Source organism: Amphibalanus amphitrite, unplaced genomic scaffold (genome assembly GCF_019059575.1).
Source record: "Amphibalanus amphitrite isolate SeventyFive unplaced genomic scaffold, NRLGWU_Aamphi_draft 002097F_arrow, whole genome shotgun sequence".
In the NCBI taxonomy this organism is placed as follows: domain Eukaryota; kingdom Metazoa; phylum Arthropoda; class Thecostraca; order Balanomorpha; family Balanidae; genus Amphibalanus; species Amphibalanus amphitrite.
The window spans coordinates 40861-67285 of record NW_024883590.1 but is presented as its reverse complement, the minus strand read 5'-3'; the positions used below and the strand labels follow the sequence as shown (position 1 = coordinate 67285).

At 47.9% G+C, this 26425-nt stretch overlaps 2 protein-coding genes and 1 non-coding gene across 3 annotated transcripts; 1 reads left to right on the top strand and 2 right to left on the bottom strand.

The window, feature by feature from the left end:
* The first annotated feature begins 79 nt into the window (after positions 1-79).
* Positions 80-17369, top strand: LOC122376320 (proclotting enzyme-like). The gene is made up of 8 exons (XM_043356135.1): positions 80-155; positions 9017-9057; positions 9560-9709; positions 10078-10199; positions 10611-10719; positions 11170-11323; positions 11899-12041; positions 17019-17369. The coding sequence occupies exons 3-8, from the start codon at positions 9707-9709 to the stop codon at positions 17259-17261; spliced, it is 774 nt and encodes a 257-aa protein (XP_043212070.1). The 5' UTR covers positions 80-155; positions 9017-9057; positions 9560-9706; the 3' UTR covers positions 17262-17369.
* Positions 17370-19479: 2110 nt separating this feature from the next.
* LOC122376321 (ER membrane protein complex subunit 8-like) lies at positions 19480-25148 on the bottom strand. The gene is made up of 5 exons (XM_043356136.1): positions 24797-25148; positions 24344-24420; positions 22880-22949; positions 22478-22548; positions 19480-20253 (listed from the first exon to the last, which is right to left on the bottom strand). The coding sequence occupies exons 1-5, from the start codon at positions 24998-25000 to the stop codon at positions 20097-20099; spliced, it is 579 nt and encodes a 192-aa protein (XP_043212071.1). The 5' UTR covers positions 25001-25148; the 3' UTR covers positions 19480-20096.
* Positions 25149-26264: 1116 nt separating this feature from the next.
* Trnat-agu lies at positions 26265-26338 on the bottom strand. Its single transcript has one exon. It is a non-coding gene; the product is annotated as a tRNA-Thr (tRNA).
* Positions 26339-26425: the final 87 nt, after the last annotated feature.

The following is a 26425-nucleotide window of genomic DNA, read 5'->3' as shown; positions in this document are numbered from 1 at the left end:
AATATCGTGTAGATGAAAGGAGTAGTAGATGGCTGAGTATTTTGCGGCGCAGATTTCTCTATCCAATGATTTTTTTTTTCATGTCGCGGGTAACAATTGACTCGTACCGCGCAGTGGTGCGCACATGGACTGAAGGGAATCTACGGATCAGACAGGTAAGGAGATACAGAAGGAGTGACTCTGAAGTGGTCGATAGATATTGAAACCGGAATTACACAAGGAGGAAAAGATCTAAGGATGGATGCTAGCCGAAGAGGAGGTATGTTGCAACACTTTCATGTGTTTTTGACTCTGTTGATACGTCTAAGTCTTCTAGGATTGGACTGTCTCACGTTACGGAGTAAGTAAGTAAATATGTTAGGCAGATATCAGAACAAAGAACGCCATAAGACGCCCAAGCTGAGAGGTGAGTCAGAGAGACAGGACGAGGGAGAAACTCCGCCGAAGGTGAGTGACAAAATACGAAGGTGATAGATTGAGGCGAAGGGGTAATTCCGCCAGGATGAGGTGAGGTAAGTCCACCGTCGGAAAGGATCGCAGCATGTATCACTCATGACGCTAACGCGCTTGAACACACATCTGCAGGACAGGATTCCACGGCGTCGGATAAAATTGTAGGATAGATTCAGTCATGGAGTCTTCGAGTCACACCGGTCAATGATTCAAAGGCGCCACTTGCGGGTGCCATGACTGCATGAGAGTACGGAGTAGGTACCTGTCTATGAGCCCAGTGAGACTGCGGTCGCCGGGCAGCAGGATTGTGTCCACCGGTTCGTTAGGTGAAAACGCGTAAGACGGTCTCTCACAGAAGGGCTGCAAGGGTCAGTAACCAACGTCCGGCCGCGGGGTTTTAGTAGGGAAACAGAGATGTGCCGTGAGCGGCAGAGGTTGACGGACCAATCATAAGCCACTGAGGAACGCTAATAACTGACGCTACCCGCGTCGATCTTTAGACAAGTAATCGGGGTCAAATGATGTAGGTGTTCGAAGAGAGTGGGCCGGCAGAGATTGATTGAACCAATCACATCCATCGACGAACGCTAATAATGTAATCGCTACCTGCGTTGCACCTTTAGACAAGTAATCAGGGTCAGGTGATGTAGGTGTTCGAGGATATTGGGCCAGGGAGCCCAAGAGGTGCTAGGAAGAGCACACACGATTCCAATGCTGGAATGGGGCGCGATAAGTCGTTGGGAGGTAAGAGTAAGCTTAGATGAAATTTACACTAATCACGGAGTCTATTGAACAAATTGCGTTTATTGTCCCTGATATGTACCGCTGGAGGGAGTTAGAACAATTGCTGGGAGGGACTGAGAGGTCGACGCGGGATCAAATTTATTGTAGTGGGATGAGAGAGGTATGACAAAGAGCGTGAGTCTGAGGGAGATTGAGGTATGCGTCATATAGTGTAAGGACCAGCGGGAGATCTAATCTCAGCATTGAGGGCGACATTAAATGGGGATGTACTCGATTATCTTTGGGATGATAGGCATTAGAAAGGGAGAGAATGGTGGGTAGCTATCAGGTATCAGATGGTGGCTTCAGGTTATGTCCTCAAGGGAGGCATCAAAATTATATGCTTTGGGGAGACATCCGTGTCCTAAATTCCTTATGAGACAGATACCATCCTAGGCAGTGAAGACTATATGTTGACAAGCGACAAGCCAGCCTCATTATAAATATTGTTTGTGACGAGCCCCAGGCGCAAGGAACGGTGGCAGAAAGGAATCGGTCAGCTTGAAACCAACGGACCGATCAGCAATTGGAAATGGGTGTGTAAATTACGTTTGAACAGGAGAGAAATCAAACAGCAAGAAAATCAACTCATTAATCAACCATTTGAGGATCTACCAGCCGAAAACACTCACCTGAGGTCGTTCCAGAGCACGGCGCAGGTCGGCAACCATCTCGGACAGAAAACACCCCCGATGAACGAAATTTTATTAAACAATATTTTTTTTTGAAAACATACTCCCCACCGCTTCCGGACCCCAGGGGGGCATCATCACAGAAGGTACCTAGGCTGTACCGCAATACACACTCGGCTGGAAGGTAGGCTGTGCCGCAATACACACTCAGCTGGGAGTTAAGTTGTGCCGCAATACACACTCGGCTGAAAGGTAGACTGTGCCGCAATACACACTCGGCTGAAAGGTAGACTGTGCCGCAATGCAAACTCGGCTGGAAGGTAGACTGTGCCGCAATACACACTCGGCTGAAAGGTAGACTGTGCCGCAATGCAAACTCGGCTGGAAGGTAGACTGTGCCGCAATACACACTCGGCTGGAAGGTAGACTATGCCGCAATACACACTCGGCTGAAAGGTAGACTGTGCCGCAATACACACTCGACTGAAAGGTACACTCAGAAAACACTTTGAGAACATTTTTGAATAAGGGCTCATATGAGTGCCAAAACAGGGCTCAAATCTGTATGATTTTAAAATCGGGATCAGTTAGGCGCCCTTTTCGGGCTCAAAGTACATTAGCCCCGAAAGCGGCATCAGTTCGTCTTCCTTTTCGGGCTCAATTCGAGCTGCGTTTTAGGGCTCCATACGACATTCCGCCATTCCGTCTTTTGCTGTTTTCAGTGCCATGTGTTGGTGTACCTACCGCCGTGATTTCAAAATGAATGGTAAGTTATTAGTTATCAGTTATCGCTATCTTTTAGAAAAAATCAAGATGTTGATGCTCATGCCATTTTAATCCCTTATCAATTAAAATTGTGGTGGCATTTGTTCAGAAAAGGTCTGATCTACAATTGTGGCGCCGTTGATACGAATACGCACGGGTTTGATTATTCGTTTTTCTTGTATTTGCGCCACATGAAAGCATCATATCTGGATTCAGGATGTCAAATAGTGTAAGAATGTGCAAAAATTTTGTCTGGTTCTTCGTGATGATGTGATTGAAGCAATGCTTTCAAGGGTAGGTAAGGATTTTGTTACTTGTTCGTAATGGTTATCTTGATGCTCAACTAAAATTAATCCTAACCTTGCCTACTAACCTATTAAGTTAAACTTAGTACCAATACCTACCAACCTACAACCTATTTGGATCTTTCATATACTTATAATATGCTGCTGCTTCTGCTAACATGCTGCGGAATGCTGGTTGACATGATGGAATGCTGGTATGACACTGTTCCATGTTTCAGAATTTTAGGTGAATAACCACACATGATGGGGAAAATGTTTTCATCCTAAAAATATGACAAGTGGCTTTATTTCATCTTTGCTAAAAAAATATGTCAAAAGTTTGATTCAACAGCCAGCTGCCAGGTTACGCATGACTTGACAGTTGATGCATCTACTCTACATCATTTCATTTCAGATCCTGTGAAGGTTCTGACAAAATCTGAGGTAAAAATGGCATTATGCAGTTTTGCGGAAAGACTAAATCTATCTCATTTTGTCTTCAGATTTTTTTTTATTGGGACACCCAATTGAAATCCAATTTTAGAACACTGTGACACCATGCCTGTGTGCCAAGTAAGAGGAAGGGTCTACAAGTATACATCAAGATAACCAATTATGGACAAGTTGAGACTTGAGTCATGAGCTCTTATTTGTGGTTACAATACCTTCAACTGCATGATTTTGCACAACTTCCATACAGGCATCCAGACTGGAAAAGGTTCAAGTCCATACTTATTCTGGTGCTTGAATATGGCAGTTCAAAGATGGAAGGCATATGATGCTACAAAATGAAAAAAATAATTCAACTTACAAAAAATAGGTATTCATATCTATCCTAAACTAAACTAACCTAAACTTACCTAACCTAATCCAACCCAACCCAACCACCCCAACCAGCCCAGCCCAGCCCAACCCAGCCCAGCCCAGCCCAGCCCAGCCCAGCCCAGCCCAGCCCAGCCCAGCCCAGCCCAACCCAACCCAAAACCTACAGTCTAAAACCTAGAGCTAAAACCTGCAGCCCAAACAGGAAAACATCCATATGGTACGCCGGACGCCCGTGAAGCCGTCATGCGCCGAAGTTCGGCGCAAGCTATTTTGCAATTTGCGCTAAAATTTCTGCATTATTTGCGCCGAAGGTTAGTGCCCTTTTGCGTCAAAATTAAGCCACTTATACAAAAAGCACGTTTACATCTGCTGGCCAAGGTTTTATAAACCAGACAGAACGCTCTGGGCCTTAACCACTCCTGACTCCCATGTTTGAGCGTCCAAATTAGTTGATGTTTCCATGGAAGCTGAATACCACAATACGTGTAGCGCACTGTAGCATCGTGCCGTGAAATAAGGCTCGGGACGGAAGTTCCGGGGTCACAAAAATTGGTGTGGCGGTGTTGTCGCGGCTGGCGGGCTCCAGCAAGGGGTTTAAGTTTACGACACCACTCTTGTTTCAGGAGAGGTGTCAGCGATTCGAGACTACTTGGGCATGCGGGCAGCGGGGTCGGCGTGGCTGCCTGCGGCTGCGGCCACACATCTTGGCGTCCTGGAGGCGGAGATGCTGATGGTGGCATGAGTCATCACTGGCTGCCCGATTTCCATGCTCCAAGACTCGCCGTGAGGGCCGAGGCGGGCGTCGTGCCGATGGAGAGATGAGGAGGGATGCGCTGGCATCGCGCCTACTGGCGAAGGCGCTCTCCCTCCCGTCGGAGGACCCGCCGCGTCGTGGCGGAAGCCCCCCCCCCCCCAACCGTGACTGAAGTCAGTGACCGGCTGGAGAGAGCGCGGGGGAGCGGTGTGGGACCACTGGAGTGGCGCTGCCCGCCGAGGCGCGCTTATCCACGAGACTGCCCCCGTAGACGCCAACAGACGGCGTCACGGTCCACCTGGACCTGCTGCCGATCGGGGCGTCCGCGACAGCGAGGAGGAGTGCTGCGGAGGCGTGACTGGGAGCGCTCCCCCAGCGTGCGACGTGGGCCTGGGTCGACGGGTCTGCGACCGGGGGAGTAATAGGAAGGCGGCGCTGGGGTCCTCACCGAGCACCCAGACAGTACAACATTGGTACTGCGGGAGGCGGCGGGGAGGATTTGCTCCATTTACCGATCTGAGATGGTGGCGCCCAAAACGGCAAAGCAACATCTCCTGAAGCACCCGTCCTTCGAGGAAGACCCCATAATCATTTGCTCCGACTCGCAGGCGTCGCTGGCGACGCCACGAGGTGGACAAGTGGCCCAGACACCCCCCCCCCTCATCCCCTAGGTGCCGCCATCTGGGAGTATATGATGGCCCTAGTGGCTGTAGGGGGCCGAAGAATCCACCATAGAAGGAGGGCGGCGATAGCCCGATTAAGCTGGGCGTCCAGTGGAGCCTCGGCTCTATCATGGGCATTGGGCAAGGACTCTGCGAGCACCCCCGTCTCCTCCATCTTCGACGGCACTCCAGTCAGAAAGCTGTCCCCACCCGAGTTTCCCAGCAGCATGGGCCACATGAAACCGAACAGCGCCGAGCCGCTCGACGCTGAGGACCAGGCGAGAGTAACAGTGAAAAGGTGAAACGCTCGAAACGGCGCGCGCCGCCGGCCGAGGGCGCCGAGCCGGCCCAGGCCGGCTGCGGGTCAAACAGAAGCCGTCTCCGCGGCGGCCGCCCAGTGACAGCGACTCGGACTGACGTCGAGGCACCGCTGCCGCCTCCGCCGACCAACCCGCCGCCCAGCAAGGGCAGTTTGAAGGCGGCTGCGCCGGTGAAGGTGGCGCGGCCTGGCAGGGGCCGCGGCCGGCCCACTCCCAGCTACCCGTCCCGCGAGGTGCTCAGTACCACCGACTCGTCCGATTCTGAGGCAGCGCCGTCGGCGGGCCGCCGCCAGCAGTGACGACGACCGGCTGGCGGCGTTCGCGCGGGACTTGTCCGACTCCTGGTACTCGGACTTGCCGCCCAAACTGGACGCCGGCGGCGTGAGCACCAGCAACGCCAATAAAAAGTCCACCTTCATCCGGCTCTTCTCGCACCGTGTCAAAAGGACTACGCCGCGCGGCCGGCCGGCCAACTCGAATGAGCGCAGCGAAGGGCACACGTCCCCGACGGCGGCACTGGCGCCTCCCGCCGCGCCGCTGCCAGCGTTGCTGGCAACGCCGATCCAGGCCCATCGATTTCTACTGTTTTGTTGCCTACGTGCCGCTGCCGCCGCTCAGCCAGCACAATGGCGTGCCGGTGTTGCGCTGTCGGATCGAAAAGCGGCTCGTGCAGCGGACGGACGGGTGCGGCCCGCGCGATGAGCCGCCGCCGCACACCGAGCTGCGCCGCGCGGACGTGAAGGTGGAGCTGGCAGCGGCCTGCTCAGTCCCCTCAACGGCGCCGACCGGCTCTCCGGCGATTTGCGGTCAGAAACGCCGCTGCTTCTGGGACCAGGGTGTCAGAGCGCGGCGCTGCCCGTGAGACGTTAAGTTAGCACAGGCAATGTCGTCTGCACTCCTTGCAGTTCATGTTGAATACACAACCATGTTGCGAAGTAATAGGCGCCGGGTTTTTCAGTTCATAGAACTTTTTCCCTGGCTATTACACCCCACAACCGAACACTGACACCTTGCACAAGTATGACTGTGTGTATGAATGTTAATAAATACATGAACCAATGTTGTGTTTTCGGTTCCAGTACCTTCTTTGGGCACCTCGGCAACAAGTAAGTAATCCGTTAGCTTTGCCACACCTAAGATAGGCTCCCACGTTGTTATTTGCTCCCGGGTTAACATAAACCGGTTTAACGTAACTTTTGCATCCCGGCCAAAATTGCCGGTTAACTGTCCCACCGCTCGAGACTGGCGCTAGGCTGGCCGAGCAAAAAAAAAAGTTTGTCCGCGGCTTCGTCTTATTCGCAGCTGCTGGACACGGGGGAGGGGGGAGGAGGGGCTGCATCGGACGAAAAGCGGGCTCTGGTATTAACTGGATTTTTTGCCAGCTGGCGCCGTATGGTGGCGCTAGCAGAGCTTCTTACATATCAATGCTAGATATAAAAGAATGAATATTTACCAATCAATTTTTCATTTAAAGCCATTTGAAATATTTATGTCCATCCTACTACCGCGCTTAGGTATATCTAAAATTAAATACCTTTCGTGCGTCGCCAGCTGGCCAGCCAGCTGACGCAATCCAGCTTTTACCAAAGCCCCGAAAAGCGATGACGTGAGCCCTAATATTGGCTTCACCACACAATTTGAGCCCTCAAACTGGAATCAGGTGAGCTCGAAAATGGGGATCAGGCTGAAAACTGGTATCATAGTGAGACTAGTTTTAGAGCTTGACACCGATAATGGGTACTGACTGAGCTCTGTTTCTGCGATCAATGATACCGATTTAAGGGATCGTATGAGCCCATGTGGCGCTAGCTCAGAAAGTATTCTCGAAATGTGCTGTCTGTTTTGAATATGGTACATTAGCCCGAAAACTGGTCTCTGAGCCCGAAAATCGGGACACTGTTTTCTCAGTGTAGACTGTGCCGCAATACACACTCGGCTGGAAGGAAGACTGTGCCGCAATGAACACTCGACTGGAAGGTAGGCTGTACCGCAATACACACTCGGCTGGAAGGTATGCTGTGCCGCAATACACACTTGGCTGGAAGGTATGCTGTGCCGCAATGCACACTCGGCTGGAAGGTAGGCTGTGCCGCAATACACACTCGGCTGGAAGGTAGGCTGTGCCGCAATACACACTCGGCTGGAAGGTAGGCTGTGCCGCAATACACACTCGGCTGGAAGGTAGGCTGTGCCGCAATGCACACCGGCTGACAGGTAGACTGTGCCGCAATACTCACTCGGCTGGAAGGTAGGCTGTGCCGCAATACACACTCGGCTGAAAGGTAGGCTGCGCCGCAATGCACTTTCGGCTGGAAGGTAGGCTGTACCGCAATACACAATCGGCTGGAAGGTAGGCTGTGCCGCAATACTCACTCGGCTGGAAGGTAGGCTGTGCCGCACTGCACACTCGGCTGAAAGGTATGCTGTGCCGCACTACACAATACGGGAAGATTAAAGATAAGATTTTATATTGTTGCACTCTACAATAAGGTCGTGGCCGCTTTATATTCTTCTCACTGTAAACGTAACACAAGCATCATAGACAAAGTGTCAATTTGTTCATGAAGAAAAACAACTCGAAGCTATGTACGACTTATAGCTAAATGCGTTTTGTGCGATGCCTCCTTACAAAATTCAGCTGAAGGAACATGTACAAATTATGCTCTAATAAAGGGACCGTTTCAGTTTGCATTTTCACACCACAAATTACGAAAAGACCGACAGATGGGAGCGGCACCAGTGACCAGACCGATGAGACCGACCCTTGTTCGCGGTGTACAATGTTACAGCAATCGAGCCCCCACGCCGGGGAGAGTCCCCTATATCAGCGGCCGTGTTCCATTCCATGTTCGGTGAGAGGGGAGGGTCGCAGGGGTGACGAGGGGATGCAAGGGGGGGGAGGCGGTCAGGCAGGGGGGGGGGGGTGCACACCAGGCCGAGTTGACGAGTCTGGGTCGCTTTGAACGGTCGGTTGTCGGCTGCAGCAGTTCCAGCGGTCAACAGGCACCTCTCCGCACCGTGAACTAGGAATACAGATCACACGTACTGTATACAGTAACACGGGAGTCATGGGCAGCGCCCGTCTCTGCTGGCTGGTGGCGCTGGTTGGTATAGCTGCGGCTCTGCTGGCGGTACCTCCGACGGTCTCTGCCGCCCGCATCAGTAAGTGCACTCGGTGAGAAATGATGGGCTCCCTTTCCGGTAAAATAAGCCCGAGCTTTCGTGTCTGTTCGTTAGCCTCAGCCGAAATATTCCACTTTCTCCTGCTGCCGATAAATAAATTCATGTGCCTTACTTTTACACAATATTGCGAAAAACTGAAATTAGAGAGGCAGACACTTCAAAACGAGGTGGTCAAACCAAACTTCAAAATGTTAAACACCCCTTTGGCCTTTTGGTATCGACACTACCATGACCGTAATTCATCAATAAATCATATGTCTTTACTGCGTTTAATGCATTAAATCATGCCTAAAGGCCATGCTCCTCTCGTTGTCATAACCGTGCAGTATGTATAAACCGTTCGCCAATGTTCCAGAGCGCTCCAAACCAGGAAGGCACAGCTATCAAGCCAATGTCGTAAGTATGAAGTGACCTAATACTTTGTGCAGTGCAATATGTTTTGTACTTGCATTCCTAAAATTATGAGTCACAAGTTTGCATTTTAACCATGATGTTATTGCTTTTGTTTAGATAGTAAGCTAAATTCGTACAAACAAATGGGTACGCGTAGCCGTATAAAGTACTCGTAAAAGGAACCTTAGACTCATACTACTTAGCACGGGAAGTGAGCTGAGTTATTTACCAAGCAGTTCATTCTCCGCAGACGTACAGTTGAATACAGAATGCTGAATGAAGCTCCTTTTTTCACAGGCAATCAGTTGCCTGGAGTGGTAGGCTGTGCCGCTACACACGAGCTCAGTGACACAGTGTGATGCTGTGACCCAACGCTCACCATAGATACGCTTAATTGCGTGATAAACGGCACAATTTAGCGGTCCAGTCAAGCTTCTGCCGAGTGGAGCATCAGTTCTGTAGTCAACTATACCTACATACCGATGACACATCTCTCGGCTCCCAGGAGGGTACCCGGTTCCTGCCGCGTCGGTCGCCCGTCGGCGGACACCCTTTTGGTGTCGGACAGACCCAGGACATCTCGGGTGGTCGCATTGCCACCGACCACTTCTCGGCGTTCCCCGGTTTCGCCCAGCCGTCCCGATGGCCCTGGATGGTGAGTCAGGGTCTCGCAGGATTGATAGTTAGACAGCTGCATCCACAAATAATAACATGTCTGTTACAGAGCAGGTATAGTCGATAGAAAGGTATGTACCTTACCTATACTGTGGTAAATGGCTTGCATGTAGACCAATTAAAACAATGAATCGCGAATTGGTCTCGGAGGGCGGAAGTTGCGTCGATGGCTTTCAATTAAGCTATACCTGAAAAGAGGTTATGATTTGTAAAGTCAGGTCGAGGTGGATGACAACCACGAAGCAATTTCGCGAAGTGTGTGGCGGGTTTACCGAAAAACTGATTGTTTGAGTATTTACCCGTAAATTCCACGCTCTCTGGTACATTCCGCGCTCTCTGCGTTCTCAGGCTATGCTGCGCAGACATACCGAGTCTGACGTCTTCCCCAAGCCGATGTGCGGCGGGTCTCTGATCGACTCCCGCCATGTGATGACGGCTGCCCACTGCACGATCGACAAACCGTTCCGGGAGTGAGTGCTTCATGTCCCTTCCCCCCGCACCGGACCATCCAGAGACCTAAGATCGAGGTGTAGTGCCGTTACACGAGCCGGGATTCACACTACAGGTTGTTACGATGGAGAGGCAACTTCCTTATGATTTTTTTTATGCAAACAAATAATTGCTTTACCGGTTACCTCCAAATAACAGTATTGTATTGAATTGATGTGTATACGTAAAATTCATCCACGTCAACAGTAAAAGCTACATTAATTTTTACTTATACCAAAGCAAACGAATGAGAATGACATCGTTTGACAGTCTGCAATATTTTGCTTTAAATTAATGTCACACAAAGGTGACATCCTCGACGGTCCTATCCGTGTAATGTCGTCTCCAATTTAATTGAATAACTGAGGTGTGTGTAATCGTCTGTGTTGCAGCGGACATAACTTTACCGTTCGTCTGGGAGAGTTTAATCATGGCACCGATGCCGAGAGTAACCACACCGACTACCAAGTGGAACGCGTCTTCAACCACCCAGACTTTGTCGTAAGTACAACGGAGAGCCTTTCATAGAAGACAACACGTTTTGGCCCCTTCTTCATCGGATATATGACGTCTTCGATCATAAAGGGAGCATACAAATGATACCAGTGCTCACATATTTTGCGAAGCTCCTTTCGATATCACAAAATCTTCTTGAAGTCGGATGCGTAAAATCGAGACCCTGCATATGACGAATAGGTGTACGATATAATATTTAACTTCCGCTCAATATTTAATGAAAGAGGAATGTGCCAATTAGATATAAAACGGTTGATAAGGTTTAAACGGTAATAACTAGACGGTTTTACGTCAATACATAGAAGCGAGCAATATCTTCTGCGTGACGTTACCCCCCCCCCCCTCTCTCTCTCTCTCTCTCCCTCTCTCTCTCTCTCTCTCTCTCTCTCTCTCTCTCTCTCTCTCTCTCTCTCTCTCTCTCTCTCTCTTCTCCAGGCGAACGGCTCCTATATTAACGACATAGCCCTACTGCGTCTGTCGACTGAGGTCCAGTTCTCTCCGGTGGTGTGCACGGTGACGCTGCCCCACGGGCCTACCGGGGACCTGGCCGGCAAGAATGTCACCGTCGCCGGCTGGGGATACGCAGCCCGTGAGTTATCGGCGCGGGAATAGCCTGAAACAGACTCCTTCAGCAGACCGCAGTCAGGAAATCGCATGGGAGAGCCCATTCAAATACATGGAAGCACGCTCGCATCATTCGCACGCACCTCCCGCACACATGCGATTAATGCGTGAAGAATTGGAATGTTTTTGAGTAGGCTCTCACATGCGATTTCCTGAATGCGGAGTCTGTTTCAGCTAGCTTCCAGTGAGTGACTGATTGGATATGGGGCTACTCGTCCAGTGAGTGACTTGATTGAGCACATAGCCTCCAGTGAGGGGTCAGCTGGACCCATGCCTCCAGTGAGTGACAGACTGGGCCTGTAAGTTATAACTTCCAATCAGTTGGGACTATAGCTTACAGTGAGCAATTGATTGGGAAGCGCTGTGATTGAATGTTCAAGCCACATTGTTCTTACTATATTTCATGCTAACTTTATGTACATAGTACATGTACGAGGGTTGCTATATTCAATGGACTATGTCACTATGCTAACCATTAGGATAGACTACAAAGGTAGCCGCATTCTTAACTGACCCAACGGTGGCATCATTTTCCCTCAGCCATTCTCGCAGAACTGGATATGACTGCAATCAGTGTAGACGAGTGCTACAAACAGTTTGTCGACAATGATTTCTTTCCTCTCCAAGAAAAAGAAAAGAAAATTTGCGCGGTCACCAGAGAGGAGATGGACGGCGTTTGCGATGTGAGTGACGCATGAACGCATAAAATGGATCATCGTCTTTAGCTTGAATGCCATTTTTGAAAGTCCCAGCATGTTTTCCCTGTTGTGCAAGGGCATTGGTTCAGTAGCTATATTCCGTTAAAAAAAAAAAAAACACGTGTCGAGCTTAAATTGCAAAGTATGCATAAACAGCAGTGGCGGCGGATTCGATTTTGGCGTGGGGGGCAAGATCCCAGCCGAGATGATGTCTATAGGCGGATCCAGAAAGGCGTTTTCGACGCTGTAGGGGACATACCCCCCCCCAAGTGTCCAAAATCCAAAAACTCCTCGGATTTCGATTCCTTACTGCTGAATAGTATGAAGCAAAGAATTTCTGATAAAAGTTTTATTATTAGGAAACATAAGGTATGTACGTTTTGTCTATTTCGGGCGATGCAAGGGGAGGGGGAGTAAATATTTGCTTTATATGCCCGCTCCCTGGATCTGCCAGTGGACGATAGGTATAACGATTTTCGTATTGCTGAGTTAGAAAAAAACTCCTATGGGAAAAATTGTGCCATAGCCCATAACCCGAGTAGTGAAGTAATCTTGCATAACCCGATCGCAAATCAGATTTGAAGAACGGTGCCGAACCTTTTGAAGTAGGCGAGCGCTATTCTTCAATGAGGTAGGGGAAAGTGGGTGTATTGCGCCCTCCTAACCAATTGCGCCCACCAACATTCCCACGGATTCAATGGCATGTTTAGAATTTTGTGTTCGAAAACATTATTTTCACCACTGGATTGTTCATTTTATGGCCCAAACACTCCGATGAAGCCAATCAGCAAGGCTCATTACGCCATCAAAGATGTTATGGCGTTTTCTTAACTTTTTTGCAGTATTTTGAACCGTTGGCTATAAAAATTTGCGATATTTGTGTGATTTTCAGAGTGATATTTAGATAGAAAAACCCTTTTTTCATTGTATTTCACTGAAACCGTAAACTTCCTGCAACATCTTTATGATAACTTCTATGCTTTTATTAAAAAGTACCTCAATTTTAATTGCGCCCATGGCAATTGCGCCAGGGGGCGCAAATAGAATAATGGTGTAGCCATTCAGAATGCATCATTAACTGATTGCAATAAAGAAGGAGTTTAATGTCAGGCAAGGGAGCAGTCCGCTGTCGTCAGTCCGCAAATTATTTCTATCGTCAAACTTATAATGCAGCTGCCATTTAGGCTACGACTTGTGGTGTAATTGACAAAATACGACATGTTCAGCATGGACTCAGGCGTGAGAAGTGACAGCTATGATGAAAAGTAAAAACTGATGCCATATAAAATTCAAAACGATAAAAATTATTAATTTTGAGAGAAACGAGTGAAAATTTAACTGGATCGGCGCATACGTTCACATATATCTAGTCATTTACAGTAAACGTTTTCGTTGCACTTTTACAAGCGTACGGACACATGTCAAGTTATCTACCTGGGCAAAAAACATCGCGATGTATATCTACATTCATTATTTATCCAGCCTGAATAACATAATAAATGTTTAAGCAAGCCGCAATGACATTAGACTACTGGGTTGTATGCATTCCGTCTCATTCACTTAGCCATGTTAAAGTATAGGGCGCAATTGGGTTCTAATTGCGCCATCCCCCTGGCGCAATTTACAGCAGTTGTTGGCAAATGCGCCCTTTTGCATGTTTCTGAAAAAGCAGCTGTCAGAAGCAAACGAAACATTCTTTATTGATCGGGAGGCTCTTAAATCGTAGCCAATGAGCTCCTCTTTGAGATGGTTACCAGTGCATGCTTATATCTCCAGCGTTTTTCTTACAATTAGCGTTTTTCTTTAAGGTGGCGCAATTCACCCTCCTTCCCCTAACTCGTTACCATTTTCTCTGTTCATTTTACGTTCGATTTCCGTTTAACCTTCCTTTAAAAAGTATTTCTGAGACAGATATCAACTGAAACTAGCTAATAGCGGGAGGAGACCGCTCAAACATTCAGAGACAGTCGGTCGCATCTAAACCTATTGGGACAGCAATCCGCCAGAAACCCACCCCAAGGCAGTAGTTCGCCAACTAAGCTCACCGAGACGGGCTGTCTCGATGGGTTTATCCTACAGATAAGCCCACAGCAAGACTTAACTAAGGCCCAAACGCTCGTCAAGCTGGGAACGGAGGGCTGAGGTGAGGGAGTCGAGCAGCGGACTATGGTGAAGGAATTCGGTGGACTGGAACGGGAATCCAGAAGCTCTGGAGGGGGGGCGGTTCTTTATTAGGGCTTTAGGGTGCACTGACTGCGGTAAGGTCCAAATTATCACACCAAATTTTGCCAAGACATCTACCGGTTCAGGCACTCGAGAATCAGCGGCCAGTGATATCTGCAAAGACGAAGCATTTCCAACCCAGCTTCAGCCTGGTGTCAGGGCGCCTCAGGTGGCTTTAATTACAGTTGCACATACCAAACGACCTCAGTGCAGCCAGTCTGTCGCCGAAACCATTCGGAACAGACTTCAAGGAAAAGTGAGACAAGGTTGGTGCTATCGTTAAATGCCATTATAAACTTGGACCCCGTTGGCTTGACCCACTGGAAGGTGGTAGTTATCGGACGCTGCGGGGCATACTCATTTTTCCAAAATGCCTTAGATTTTTCTTTCGTGTTCGATGCTCTATATTCTTTAGCCAGAGGGGGGCCCACTAATGATCAGTGTCCTAACCCTCAAAAGTTTCCAACGTTATTTTTTACTTATTTAATAGTGAATACTGAAATAAAGCGGATACTGAACTGTGAACATCCAGTTTTTACACTGGCCCCACACAAGCCTCCGAATGCCCAAAGCAGATCTCTGATGACTGGCCTTTGGGTGTCATACCGTGCATTGGTCAATGTGGTCAATGAGTACGACCCCGGCGTTTATCATGTTACTTGCACTGGAAACTGTTGCGCTCGAAAAAAAAAAATCAGGGTAGTGGCTAATTACGAGCGTTCATCAGTCCTAAACTACCCGCAAGCGAGTGGCTAGCCCTTCCGTCTCCGCTCGCTTGCGATTTGGCATTCATGTATAGGTACAAAATAGCGGCAAACGACCATTGAGGGTGTGAGTTGCGTCTCTTGCACACTTAACCCGCGCCCCGCTGGGCTATTCAGCCATACGCGCCCTGCTGGGGGGGGGGGGGGGGCAGATTCTGCCCCCCCTGTCTAACTTCCGAACCGATGGTCGTAGAAAGACGGGGAAAACGGCAATCGAAAGCTCTCAACAAGGCGGATCTTAAGAGTCCAATTTTTTTTGCTTAAGTAGGTCAGAGGTCAGGTCAAGGTCAGGTCAAGGGTACAAAATGCAAGTTTCTACAGTATCGGCCTTGCACCGTAGTTGCCGAAGAATGGACTGAGACTGATTGCCCAAAACGTGTTCTTAGACTACCAAGACAACATTCGTTGCACACAATGTCATTCAAAGGTCAAGGTCAAGGTCAGGTCAGGTCAGGTCAGGTCACCAAAAACAAAATATAGAAAAGGGCATGTGCGACACATGTTTTATGGGTCATTTTACTCATGGAATTCAATAGGCACACTCAATAAGTGATATGGATCACCTCTGGATGAATTTCAGGTCGAGGTCAGGTCAAGGTCAGGTCAAGTGAGGTCAAATTTTGAAGTTGGTTGTTAAGGTCTAAAAAGGTGTCTATCCGATGCAGTTTTTCACGGCGAATCGAATGGTGCTATTTTTGTTTCCGTACGAGGTCTAGAATTTCCAAAAAAAATCATTTTTCAAAATTTTTGTGTGTCGTGACGTCATAAAATTTTGAATAACTCCCACATTTTTGAACCGATTCTTCTAAAAATTGGTATGTAGGTGCACGTAGACCACTTCTTTGACATATATTCCGGTTTTTTCGATAAACTCAAAATTTTGGATTTTATAAATATTTTCCCAAAAAAGTCAGTTTTTTGGAAACATTTTGGCCAAAATCCAAAATTTTCAAAAAATCGAGATAGCCATTTGATAGACAAAGTAGAATCACGTATAACCTTTTTTGTTACGTCTTGATTCCTTTAAAAATGAAGATGTTAGCGGCGTTTGAAATTTTGCCGTTTTTGAGGCGAAAATGGCGAACATGACGTCACTAAAACGTCAATTTCTCAAAAATTTTCCGACGGATTTCGCTCAAATTTTCAGGGAACGTGTCAAATTGATGTATGATAAGGTACTGAAAGTTTGACGTCGCTGGCGTAACGCGTTTAGAAGTAATTGGCGAAAAACGGGAGGGGGGGCAGATTCTGCCCCCCCCCCAGCGGGGCGCGGGTTAAAATATCTCTAAATCGAATCTGAAAAGACAAAAAATGCTATGTATAAAGCGGAAATGGTTAGCATTTACACATATTCAAAAGGCACCGTTGGACAAACTGTAGGAGCGCATAGCTGCAATATCAGGCTATGGAAATGTTCCTCATGTTTAGGGCACGAATTATGGAGGGGCAAGAATATACGTTTGTCCCTCCTCCCGAAGTTTCTTAGGGAAGATGCCTCCTCTGCCGCTCCGTGTCCGTCGCCCCTGTAAGCGGTCACTGAAGGTCTGGGTTGCCGCTGCGTCACGTTGACGCTTATAATGCCTCCAAAACTAGGTTGAAGAGAGGAAAAGTTCAATTGAACGCGAACACTTGTCATGAAAGGCAACGTATGATAAAGTATATGGGCATCTGGTTACATCTTCAGATGATCGAACAGAATAATCAGGCCGTATATGTTTCTTGTCTAAGTTTTGTCACAAATTATGGGGGGGGGGGGCAAAAAGATACTTTTGCCCCCCCCCCCCACGAGTTTGCCAGGGGGGGGGGGGCAGCTGCCCCCCCCTGCCCCCCCGAATCCGCCGCCCCTGATAAACAGCATGTCAGGGAAACTGAGGTCTGCCGGTGTCCGACTCCGGACCGAGTGGGTTGCAGTCTGGTCAGAAGGTCTGCTGCAGATGACTGCTCGCCGTGTGTAACTGCCGCTGTGGTTCTGCAGGGCGACTCGGGTGGCCCGCTGATGGAGTACGGCCACTTCCGAGTGGTCGGCATCGTCTCGGCCGGCTACGGCGAGTGCGGCGATCCCCAGGTGATCCCCGAGACGTTCACCCGGGTCAGTGCGTTCCTCGACTGGATCAATGAGACGGCCACCATCCCGGGCACGGCGACCAGGACGCAGCACTGCCAGGACACGTTCATCGAGAACCCGCCCAGCTCCAAACCCTACTGGAGCTTCGATTAGCGCCAGTGTTCCCCTCGTGGCTGAACTGGTCGATCTGGCCGTCTGTCGCACGTATCGGGATGTATTTTCGTGTCTGCACTTTGCAATATACGTTTAAAAACGCATGAATGCATCTGTTAGTGTCATCAACATTTGAAGTTGGAATAAGAAGCTGGGTACATAGGTACATCGCAAGGTATATCACATTCATTCCAAGCAGAAATCACGGCCTAAGCATGGGTTGCTTCTAACAAGATCGATTTTTAGGCACTGTCATTAAATTGTCTAAAACAGCATCAAGCCAGTCAGGTTAAGTTCATTGATGCCTTGATGATAGCGGCTGCTAAAAAATATATTGCTTTTAGGACACATTTCAAAACAATTGGGTTTACAGGCTGATGCTAGTCGTCGCTTCGCTAGCATTGTGTGATGCATTAAAACGTCAAAAGCCGAACTAATAACCAATCACCGAACGTTATCACTCGTCACATCTACAGTGCGTCCTCCTTCATCCAGTAGAGCACGTTACCGGAATCCCGCGTTCCCGGGTGAATCCAGCCACTGTGATTAAAGGCGCTCTGGGACACGTGAGTCACCATCGTACCCCACCAATTACTGTCGCTCGCCTCCCCTAAAACAGCATCAAGCCAGTCAGGTAAAGTTCATTGATGCATTGATGATAGCTGCTGCTAAAAAATGTATGTGCTCTCTGCGGCCGAGGACGCTCAGCGGATCCCAGCCGCTCTGTGAGACCGCCGTCAGCAGCAGCGTCCAGCCGCCGCCGTCGTGGCTGAAGTCGCACAGCACCGGCACCGGCAGCCCGGTGAACCATTAGACGCCGTCGCCGGGGACGCCGAGCGAGCTGTTTCTCAGCTGGAGGCAGGAGCGGGCGCACGCGCGCTCCGCCGGCTCCTGGTAGACGGGAGCCTCCGCCGGGAGCGGCGACGGGCCAGGCTCACATCTCGGCTCCGTCTCAGGAGCAGTGCTTGGCGTCACTTGGAGAGGTGTCTCAGACAGCATGGCTCCACCGTCAGGAGTCGGCTGCTCAGAGGGAGCGCGAACCGACTCCGACACGGGGTCTGTCGGCAGTCGGCACCGGCTCTGGTGTTGTACCCGAGTCGGTTTTCCCAGTCCTACGGAGCTCGAGCTGGGATCCATGGCCGGGACTGTGACCGGTCTGGCGCAGTTTTGTTCAGCGGTAAGCGTTGCCATTTGGAGCGCCGTCACGTCGTTGACGACCGCGTCGAGCCGCAGCTGCTGTCGCGTCAGCTCGGCCAGCGCCCGGTGTCCGGCGTCGGCGCCCGCCTGCAGCCGCTCCAGCCGGCCGGCCAGCTGCCCCAGCTGCCAGCCGCACTGGGCGCGCGACACGGCGCCCTCGACCAGCGGGTTCAGCAGCGCCGACAGCTGCTCGGCTGCCGACGGCTGGTAGGAGTCTGCTGGGAGCGTCGGCTGGTCAGCTGGCTCCTCAGAGACCGGCGGCGGCTGCTGATCGGCGGTGGGCGGCGGCGGGCGGCGGCTGCTGGGCGGTGGGCGAAGGCTGCTGATCGGCAGCGGACAGTGGCTGCTGTGCGGCGGTGGGAGGCGGCTGCTGGGTGGGGTGCCCCGACACTAGGACCAGCGTCAGGAGGACCAGAGCGGGTCGCTGGCGAGACCTCATCGCCACTGCCATCGACCGCGGAAAACGAAGGCCGAGACAGGGCGGGCGAATCGGGAGGACAATCAGGACCAGTGAGCATACACACTAGGTGAATGGAAATGCCACGGTTCGGTTATGGCCAGTGGATGACGAAGGTACAAGAAAGCCTTGTGCTTGCAATTGGGAGAGGTGTGATTGCCAAATAAAAATGATTCTGTTAGGTGGGATAAATTAGGGGCACCGAAGGACTATCTAGTGACGCTGTAGAGCTACTGCCACGCTGTGACAGCTGCACCGCACTTTATTCTGGGTGTATCATAACATGGGAAACGAACATCGATGCTCGACATACCAGTAGTACGCAACTGCATATTTCCGCGTGCAAATTGTTGATCGCTGCCTTACATAAGACCGATGAACTGAATTATCAACAGTCCGCATTCCTCACGAGTATTTACAGGCCATTCCACGGTAGTTGCATCAGGATGTCTCACGAGTTGATGCTCTTCGGTGGCAAAGACTGCTCAGTGCTCGCCCCAGCCCTCGCCTTCAGGCCAGCCCACAACAGGAAGTGCCTTAGACACTTTTGACAAAGTCCAAGGAGATGGCCGCAGATGTTTATATTTCACCAAACCGTACAATCACCGGGTGATTCAGAACATGACTGATTTTAGGTCGTCAATAACATTCCACACATAATGTACCCAATACTTACACATAACGAGCATATAGCACAATTGCTACAAATGACGCCATGCAAAACTCATACGCAAAGAACGGACTGAATAAGAAAACTCACATTTTAGCTACGCAAACCATCGCAGACGAATTGGCATTGATTCGATTCAGGAATCCGTAAAAGAACTCACTACTTTACATATAATCACATATATGGGCGAATGAACACAAAACCTGCGCAAAATGCACGCCCCATTCTAACATGGTCAATGGTAACATATCCGTCCTAAGCGAAATAGTATGACAACACGTGTTCTGTAGTTTCACTCATCCCCTCATGGATATCGGAGACAGTTCATAGCCTCTAGAACACATCGAGATGTCGACATCTCTCTGCCCCCACAGCTCCGTTAAGAGGTCACTTTCCGTGTACAGACTCACTGCTTGTCATCATGACAACGGTTGCCATGGTTACCGCCGCTGTGGTCTTCGCAGACACGTCTGCCGTTAGCTGTTATCGGCGCGTTATAGCCGTTCACACGCTACAGGACGGCGTCGATCTCGTGGTTGAGCTCCGGGTTGCGCCAGTCGGCCGACACGTTGTCCAGGTGGTTGTCAAAGTCGACCAGCAGGCGGTAGGCTCGGTTCTGGAGCAGGCACGAGGCGGCCACACAAGTGCTGTCCGACTCCAGCGCCACGCTGCGGTCAGGCAGAGAACCATCAGAACGGGGTAACGAGCGGTTACCGCATTCTCGCCGGAGAAAATGAGTACGGATGAGTTTTATTTTACTGCACAGGTGTCATGCAACATGTAAAACCCTAGCGGACGTAGTCACGATAGGTGTGACACAGTATTAGGCTAGGCGTAGGTAATAACGAATAAATGGAGCTTTCTGACTTGTGATTTTTTAAAGAATTGACAGAACGACTGCGCAAATTTGTAAAGCGGGATTTCTAACAGAGACCACAGTGCTAATACCACAGATAAGAAGTTATTAACCCGCGCACCGACGGGGGGGGGCGGATATCCGCCCCCCCCCTGAGGTTTTTCGCGAATAGCGGGAAAACCGCGGCGCGTAGCGCCGCGAAATTTGGTATGACTATAACCTCATCAATTTTACACATGGTGTGCAAGTTTGAGCTTCCTACCTTTTAAGGTCAGGTCACCAGGTCACTTTGAATGACCCAACCTCAAGTCACTTTTTTGCAACTTTGTCACCGTGCCACAGCTACAGTAGATGTCGGAGGCCTTTGAAAGTCGCAGGATATTATTAGGTCATTAGTAGCTACAATTTGTATATCTCGGAATTTTGATATCGGTGACCTAAGGTCAGGTCAATTTCGCGACCTCCCCATTTTAAAGGTAGTGTGCCAGCTTTCTTGGACCGTATGGAGTTAATGGCCCAGATAAGGAGAACCGGATTTTTAGAACTTATCCATACCTTCAAAACTCATGGAAACGTCTTAAATTCTTCAAATTTTGAGTACCCCAGTGCGAAATTCGCCCCGACGGGTTGTCGGTCGTACCCCAACCACATTTCACACCACTATGAACAATAAATGCACACACTGAAATCGCTATTACCGATATGCTCATCCAATCAAGTTTCGATAAACCCGTTCATCATCAGCTCCTGCGGTTTCGAACACGCCTGTTAGGTGGCTTCTGATGCTCGTCGAGGTCGGAATTTCCAAATACGCGTGGTGCGTCGGGCCGCGCGCTCTGACTTCGGCCAAGAAAAATGCGTCAGCTGATCATTGTCATTTCTGCCACTTGCGTGTGGTGAAATGGGGTCATAACTTATAAGACGGCTTTTTCATATCAATTATTTTACATAAAATCATATTTCAAACCATAAATAATGTTCGACAGCCAAATAAAAGAAACAATACCAATACGGGCTTACAGTTTAAGGCTCGACATTGTGTTGTCTACGATTAGACAGCTGATAACTCATTCCCGTACGTCGTATGGTCGTAACACTATAATGACCTTTGCTTATTGTCACAAGTGCGCCGCATTCGCGATTGTTGCCCGACGCCTGTTTGCAGGTGAGCCCACTACAGTTGTTATACATATCTAAAAACCGAAAAACTTTTAGGCGAAAAAGGCACTATTCCAGGCCCATTTTTGATTTTTTTTTTGCGATATTAGGTAAAAACAGAAGCTTCTTATCCTAGGAAAAATAAAATGGGAAATCTTTCAAAGGTGGCACACTACCTTTAAGTCAATGGGGGAAAATCAACTCCCTGTTTTTACCACTAAAACGGGTCGGAACGGCCCCATCTACTTTACATGACTTCATATACGATCAACCTTCACTACCTTGAGGTCTGTTTTGCTGTTGGGCAGCTGTGAGGTCATGTGACGTCATCAAAGGTCACCAAAGGTTTTTGGCCAATAACTCCGTACAGGAACAAGATACAGACGCGTGGATGGTCTCATTGTGCTCAGCTCGTCAAGACGCATCGAATGATATACATGATGACCTCGAGGTCACGTGACCTGAGGTCAACCTTTGACCTTGACCTTTCGAGGTCAACATATATATCATTCGATGCGGATTGACGAGAGGATCACGATGATGCCCTTAGTTTGTTCCTATCTTGACTAATTCGAAAGTTATTCGAGAAAAACTCTCTCCATATCTAGCGCCGCCATTTTGACTTTTTCGACCCCTGTGACGTCATCTTTGACCTGACCTGAAAATGACCTTAGTAAAAATTGTAGATCTTGGCCGTGCGTATCCGATGCCGTTTACCGCTTGTCGCTATCTTGCTTCGTTCTCGAGATCTCAGGGGGGGGGGGCGGTCATCCGCCCCCCCGTCGGTGCGAAGTTGGCGCAGACCCCCGTCGGTGCGCGGGTTAAGAGCGCCATTATATAAACTAGAGACACATAATTGATAACAAAAAGCTTCATACCTGGCCTTGTCCCTGTTCTTCATGATGATTGCCGATGACGCCATGTCGAGGCTCAGCCGACGGTTGTCCACCTGACGATTATCGATGCCATGGTGAATGACCATTTGTTATGGAAGTGATGGAAACTAGACATCATCAACGAATGTATTCTGTTATCCAGGATGTTTCATATCTGACTTTGTGGCAATAGGTTTTTCACTACTCTTACATAGGTATATGTAGTTCTAACCATTCCATTGATTTTTCAAGAAGTCAATACCTCAAAATTAGAGATGTATAGGTATGTTTATCTTCCAAAGATGTTTCACTACCCCCTTGTCCTATTCGACCGTGAAGCTCCCTTCTTTACCAACAAGCATTAACTAAAAAAAAAGTGGAAAACAAATGGGTTTTGACACTCACCATTGCTAAATGAACTTGGCCAAACCTTTCTGAGATCTTCTCACATATTCTGTTGGCTACAAAGTTGGGGCTGAAAAGAGATGTGCAAACAATGATGGCTCAAAAAGTACCACTGTCATGAGAGTGCAGATGCTCACTAATATTTCCTAAAAATACACTCAGTTATTGTCATTTGTCATAGCATTACCATCATTTCATGATAGGCTAAGCAGATAAAAATAGGTACCAAAATGCACACAAGGTATGAACAGTGTACCGTAAAATGGGGTGTTAAGGGACAGTGGGGTGTTAAGGGACAGTTGCATGGGAAAAACTTTGAGTCATATTAACTTCCTAATTTGAGAAGGTTCAATAAAAACTTCAGTGTGGTAGTTGACACTGTTTTGCTCTTGACCATAGGAGAAAATGGTATGGTTTTTCATGCGAGTGATTTGGTTCAAAAATGGATTTGAATATCATGCTACATTTTCACAAAATTGAAACATCTCCAAAACTCTGTGTGTACCACATAAACTAGTGGGTGTACAGGGAAAATGAATGCATAGGTATATTATCACATGTATTGCACATGTTTCCTGAAAAGCTTGTGCAAATCCACCCATTCATTCATCATCCTCTTCCTCTTTTCCGGATACATGCATATTTTGAGGTGGATGTGGGGTGCTAAGGAACAGGGAAGAAAAAATAAAAAATAATATCTAAATATAATTTAATTAAGTAGGCATGGAAAACACCAAATTCCACATAAAATGCTGGCAAGTTCATGCTTTTATCTCTAACACATCTTAAGTTATGTAACAAAACATCTCAACACTCTCTTTTACAATGATGGGTCAATGGAGACTGATGTAAGTAAATGTGATGTCATCATAAAATGGCTAAAACAAAGAGGGCAACATAATGAAAAGTGATAAGCTTCAACATGGGTTTTTATTGATGACAGAAGATTACTTTTTGGTTCTGTTTACCTTATAATTAGCACATTTTCCACAAGCGTAAACTGCATTACACGTAATTGGCTAAAAAGGTCATTAGTGGTGAATGAACCTGACTTGTTTTGTGACAGAATATGCAAAACATTTCAATAAATAAATTGTGTGCCCTTCCACACCCCAATTGTGGGCATTTGATGACCATTTCTTGGAATAATATAGGTGTCCCTTAACACCCCACATTGGGGTGCTAAGGGACAGTGATGAAAAATAATAAAAAATTATATGCAGGTATAAATCTTAAAAACTTTAATGTGGCAGGCATGTAAAGCACCAAATTCCACATAAAATGCTGACAATTTGGTGCTTCCATCTCCAACCCTTCTTGAGTTATATAACAAAACACCTCAAAACTGTCCCTTAACACCCCATTTTACGGTACCTAATATGTATACTGTAAGTAACAAATTGCAAAACAAGCAATTAAGAACTTATCAAAGCAGCTATAGCACAGACAAAATAAATGACTAACTTGGTGTTCTTGTAGTGCTCATTGGCCTGATAATATCCAGTTATCTTCAAGCCATTTGAACTGCAGTAGCTCTCAATCTGAAAAAAACACATTAGTTCAAATAAACATTCAGCAACACAGTTTATATCCTCATCCTACTGTTGACTGACTGAGAAGAAGAAGAGTTCTGAGTGAACAACATAAGTAGGTACCTCATCAATGGGTAACTGGGATTGTCTTTTCACTCGTATAGGGATGAATGACAAGGGATTATGGAGGCGTGGGATTACATCGTTTTCTAAAAAACCTTCTGAGTATATGATTGAGTAGGAATAGACAAATAGCAATTGACACTCTAAAACATGGGAAAATCTTCAATATCAAAGTTTGATAATCATTTTACCCCTTCAAAGCAGATATTTCACAGCACATTAATACTTTGACTTTGACAAACTTCGGAACATTGCAACATACCTGTTCCAGTGCTACTTCAGTCATTGGTGTCAAGCCCAATGCCATGTGAAACAGTGGTATGGCATCAACGAAGACAACATCATTTGAACCTTCCAGATCTTTTACTTTTGACACCAAAATCCCATTGACAGCTTCATGAGGATATTTTGCTGCATGAAGGATGACTTTGCAATATGCCCTTGTGGAAAATTCTACTTCTGACATTGTAACGCTAGATGAAGACTTCAACGACTATGGCTTCTCAGCTTATTGTGGCAAAAAAAAAAATGCAATGAAAAAACGCAGGTATCATCCCCAAAGCGACCACCACAATCAATTTATCCGAGTCCGGTCCTGCCGGATTGTAACATTCATCAAAACTTCACCGCGCTGCTTAAACCTGCAGTTGCTAGGCAACCTGCTGACAGCACATACATTTTTTCTCAAGACAGCCGGCGATTGGTGCTTGCGTTCGCTTACATAGACTGGATGAATTTATAGAACAGGTTTTATTTGAAACAAATGCGCAGTGTTTGAATACATTTAAATAGCTGCCAGCTTTCCCTGAATGCAACCCTCCCACTGAATGACAGGAAAAGACACATTGGACAAAGCACAGAATGTGATCTATGTGGAAGTGAGCTAGAAAATACGGAACATTTTTGCTAGAATGCACAGATGAAGAGATAACCGAAGAGAGGAGAAAAGCAACTTTACTACAAAGACCTATGCAGGAAAACCAAGCAATGATTATTGGGAAGTTTTTGTTCGAACCTGAAGAGATAGAAGTTAAAAAAGATATTCTGTACAATATGTGGAAAGCAAGAAAGCGGAGAATAAGCTTGAAGCAAGCCAATGCAAATGCAGGCGTATAAATCTGAAGAAGAATGGACCGCTCATTGTAATTTTTGTTTTGTCCAACCCCCGCTAGTAGCAAATTCCAGGCACGCACGCTCATTTTGTTTACGCTTAGTGCTTAGTCAACCTGCTTAGTCGTAGCATCCATATTTATGGCTAAAGTGACAGTGAAGAAACAAGGGGTGCCGTTACAAAGGCTATACCCCGATCTACATCTACATCTACTTTCCCTAGCATTTCCCTAGAAGCCTAAATTACTTCGCAAGCTCCAAATGTAGATCGGAGACGAGAAGCGTATTTGGGAGAACAAAGAAAGAAGAGCCAGGGCGCTTATTTTCCGGAATGTTAGATACTCAAGCTGAGACCGCGATACTGACCTGCTGATCTTGCCAATCTCCTGTCTTGCGATGATAGTTCTCCGATAGAAAGATTGAACTAGAAAGCATCCAAGTGAGAATGACGCTAGAATGACTCGATCAACTGCAAACTCGCCTCTAAGAATGTCCATGCCGTTACAGTACATCATCAAGCATCAAAGTGATAGAAGACCAGAATGCCTGGGAAACGTGAGTAGCGAAAAGCGACTTCACATCGCTAAAAGGCTGGACTCTGAATGAAAGCAACGGAAAAGAGGCACCACCGAGATTCGAACTCGGGATCTCCTGTTTACTAGACAGGCGCTTTAACCAACTAAGCCATGGCGCCGCCGGACTAACTGTCGACATTGTAAAATCTTATCGATGTGGTGTCTCCACGAGCTTCGACCGGCCGACGCCTGAATGGAAACCCTAA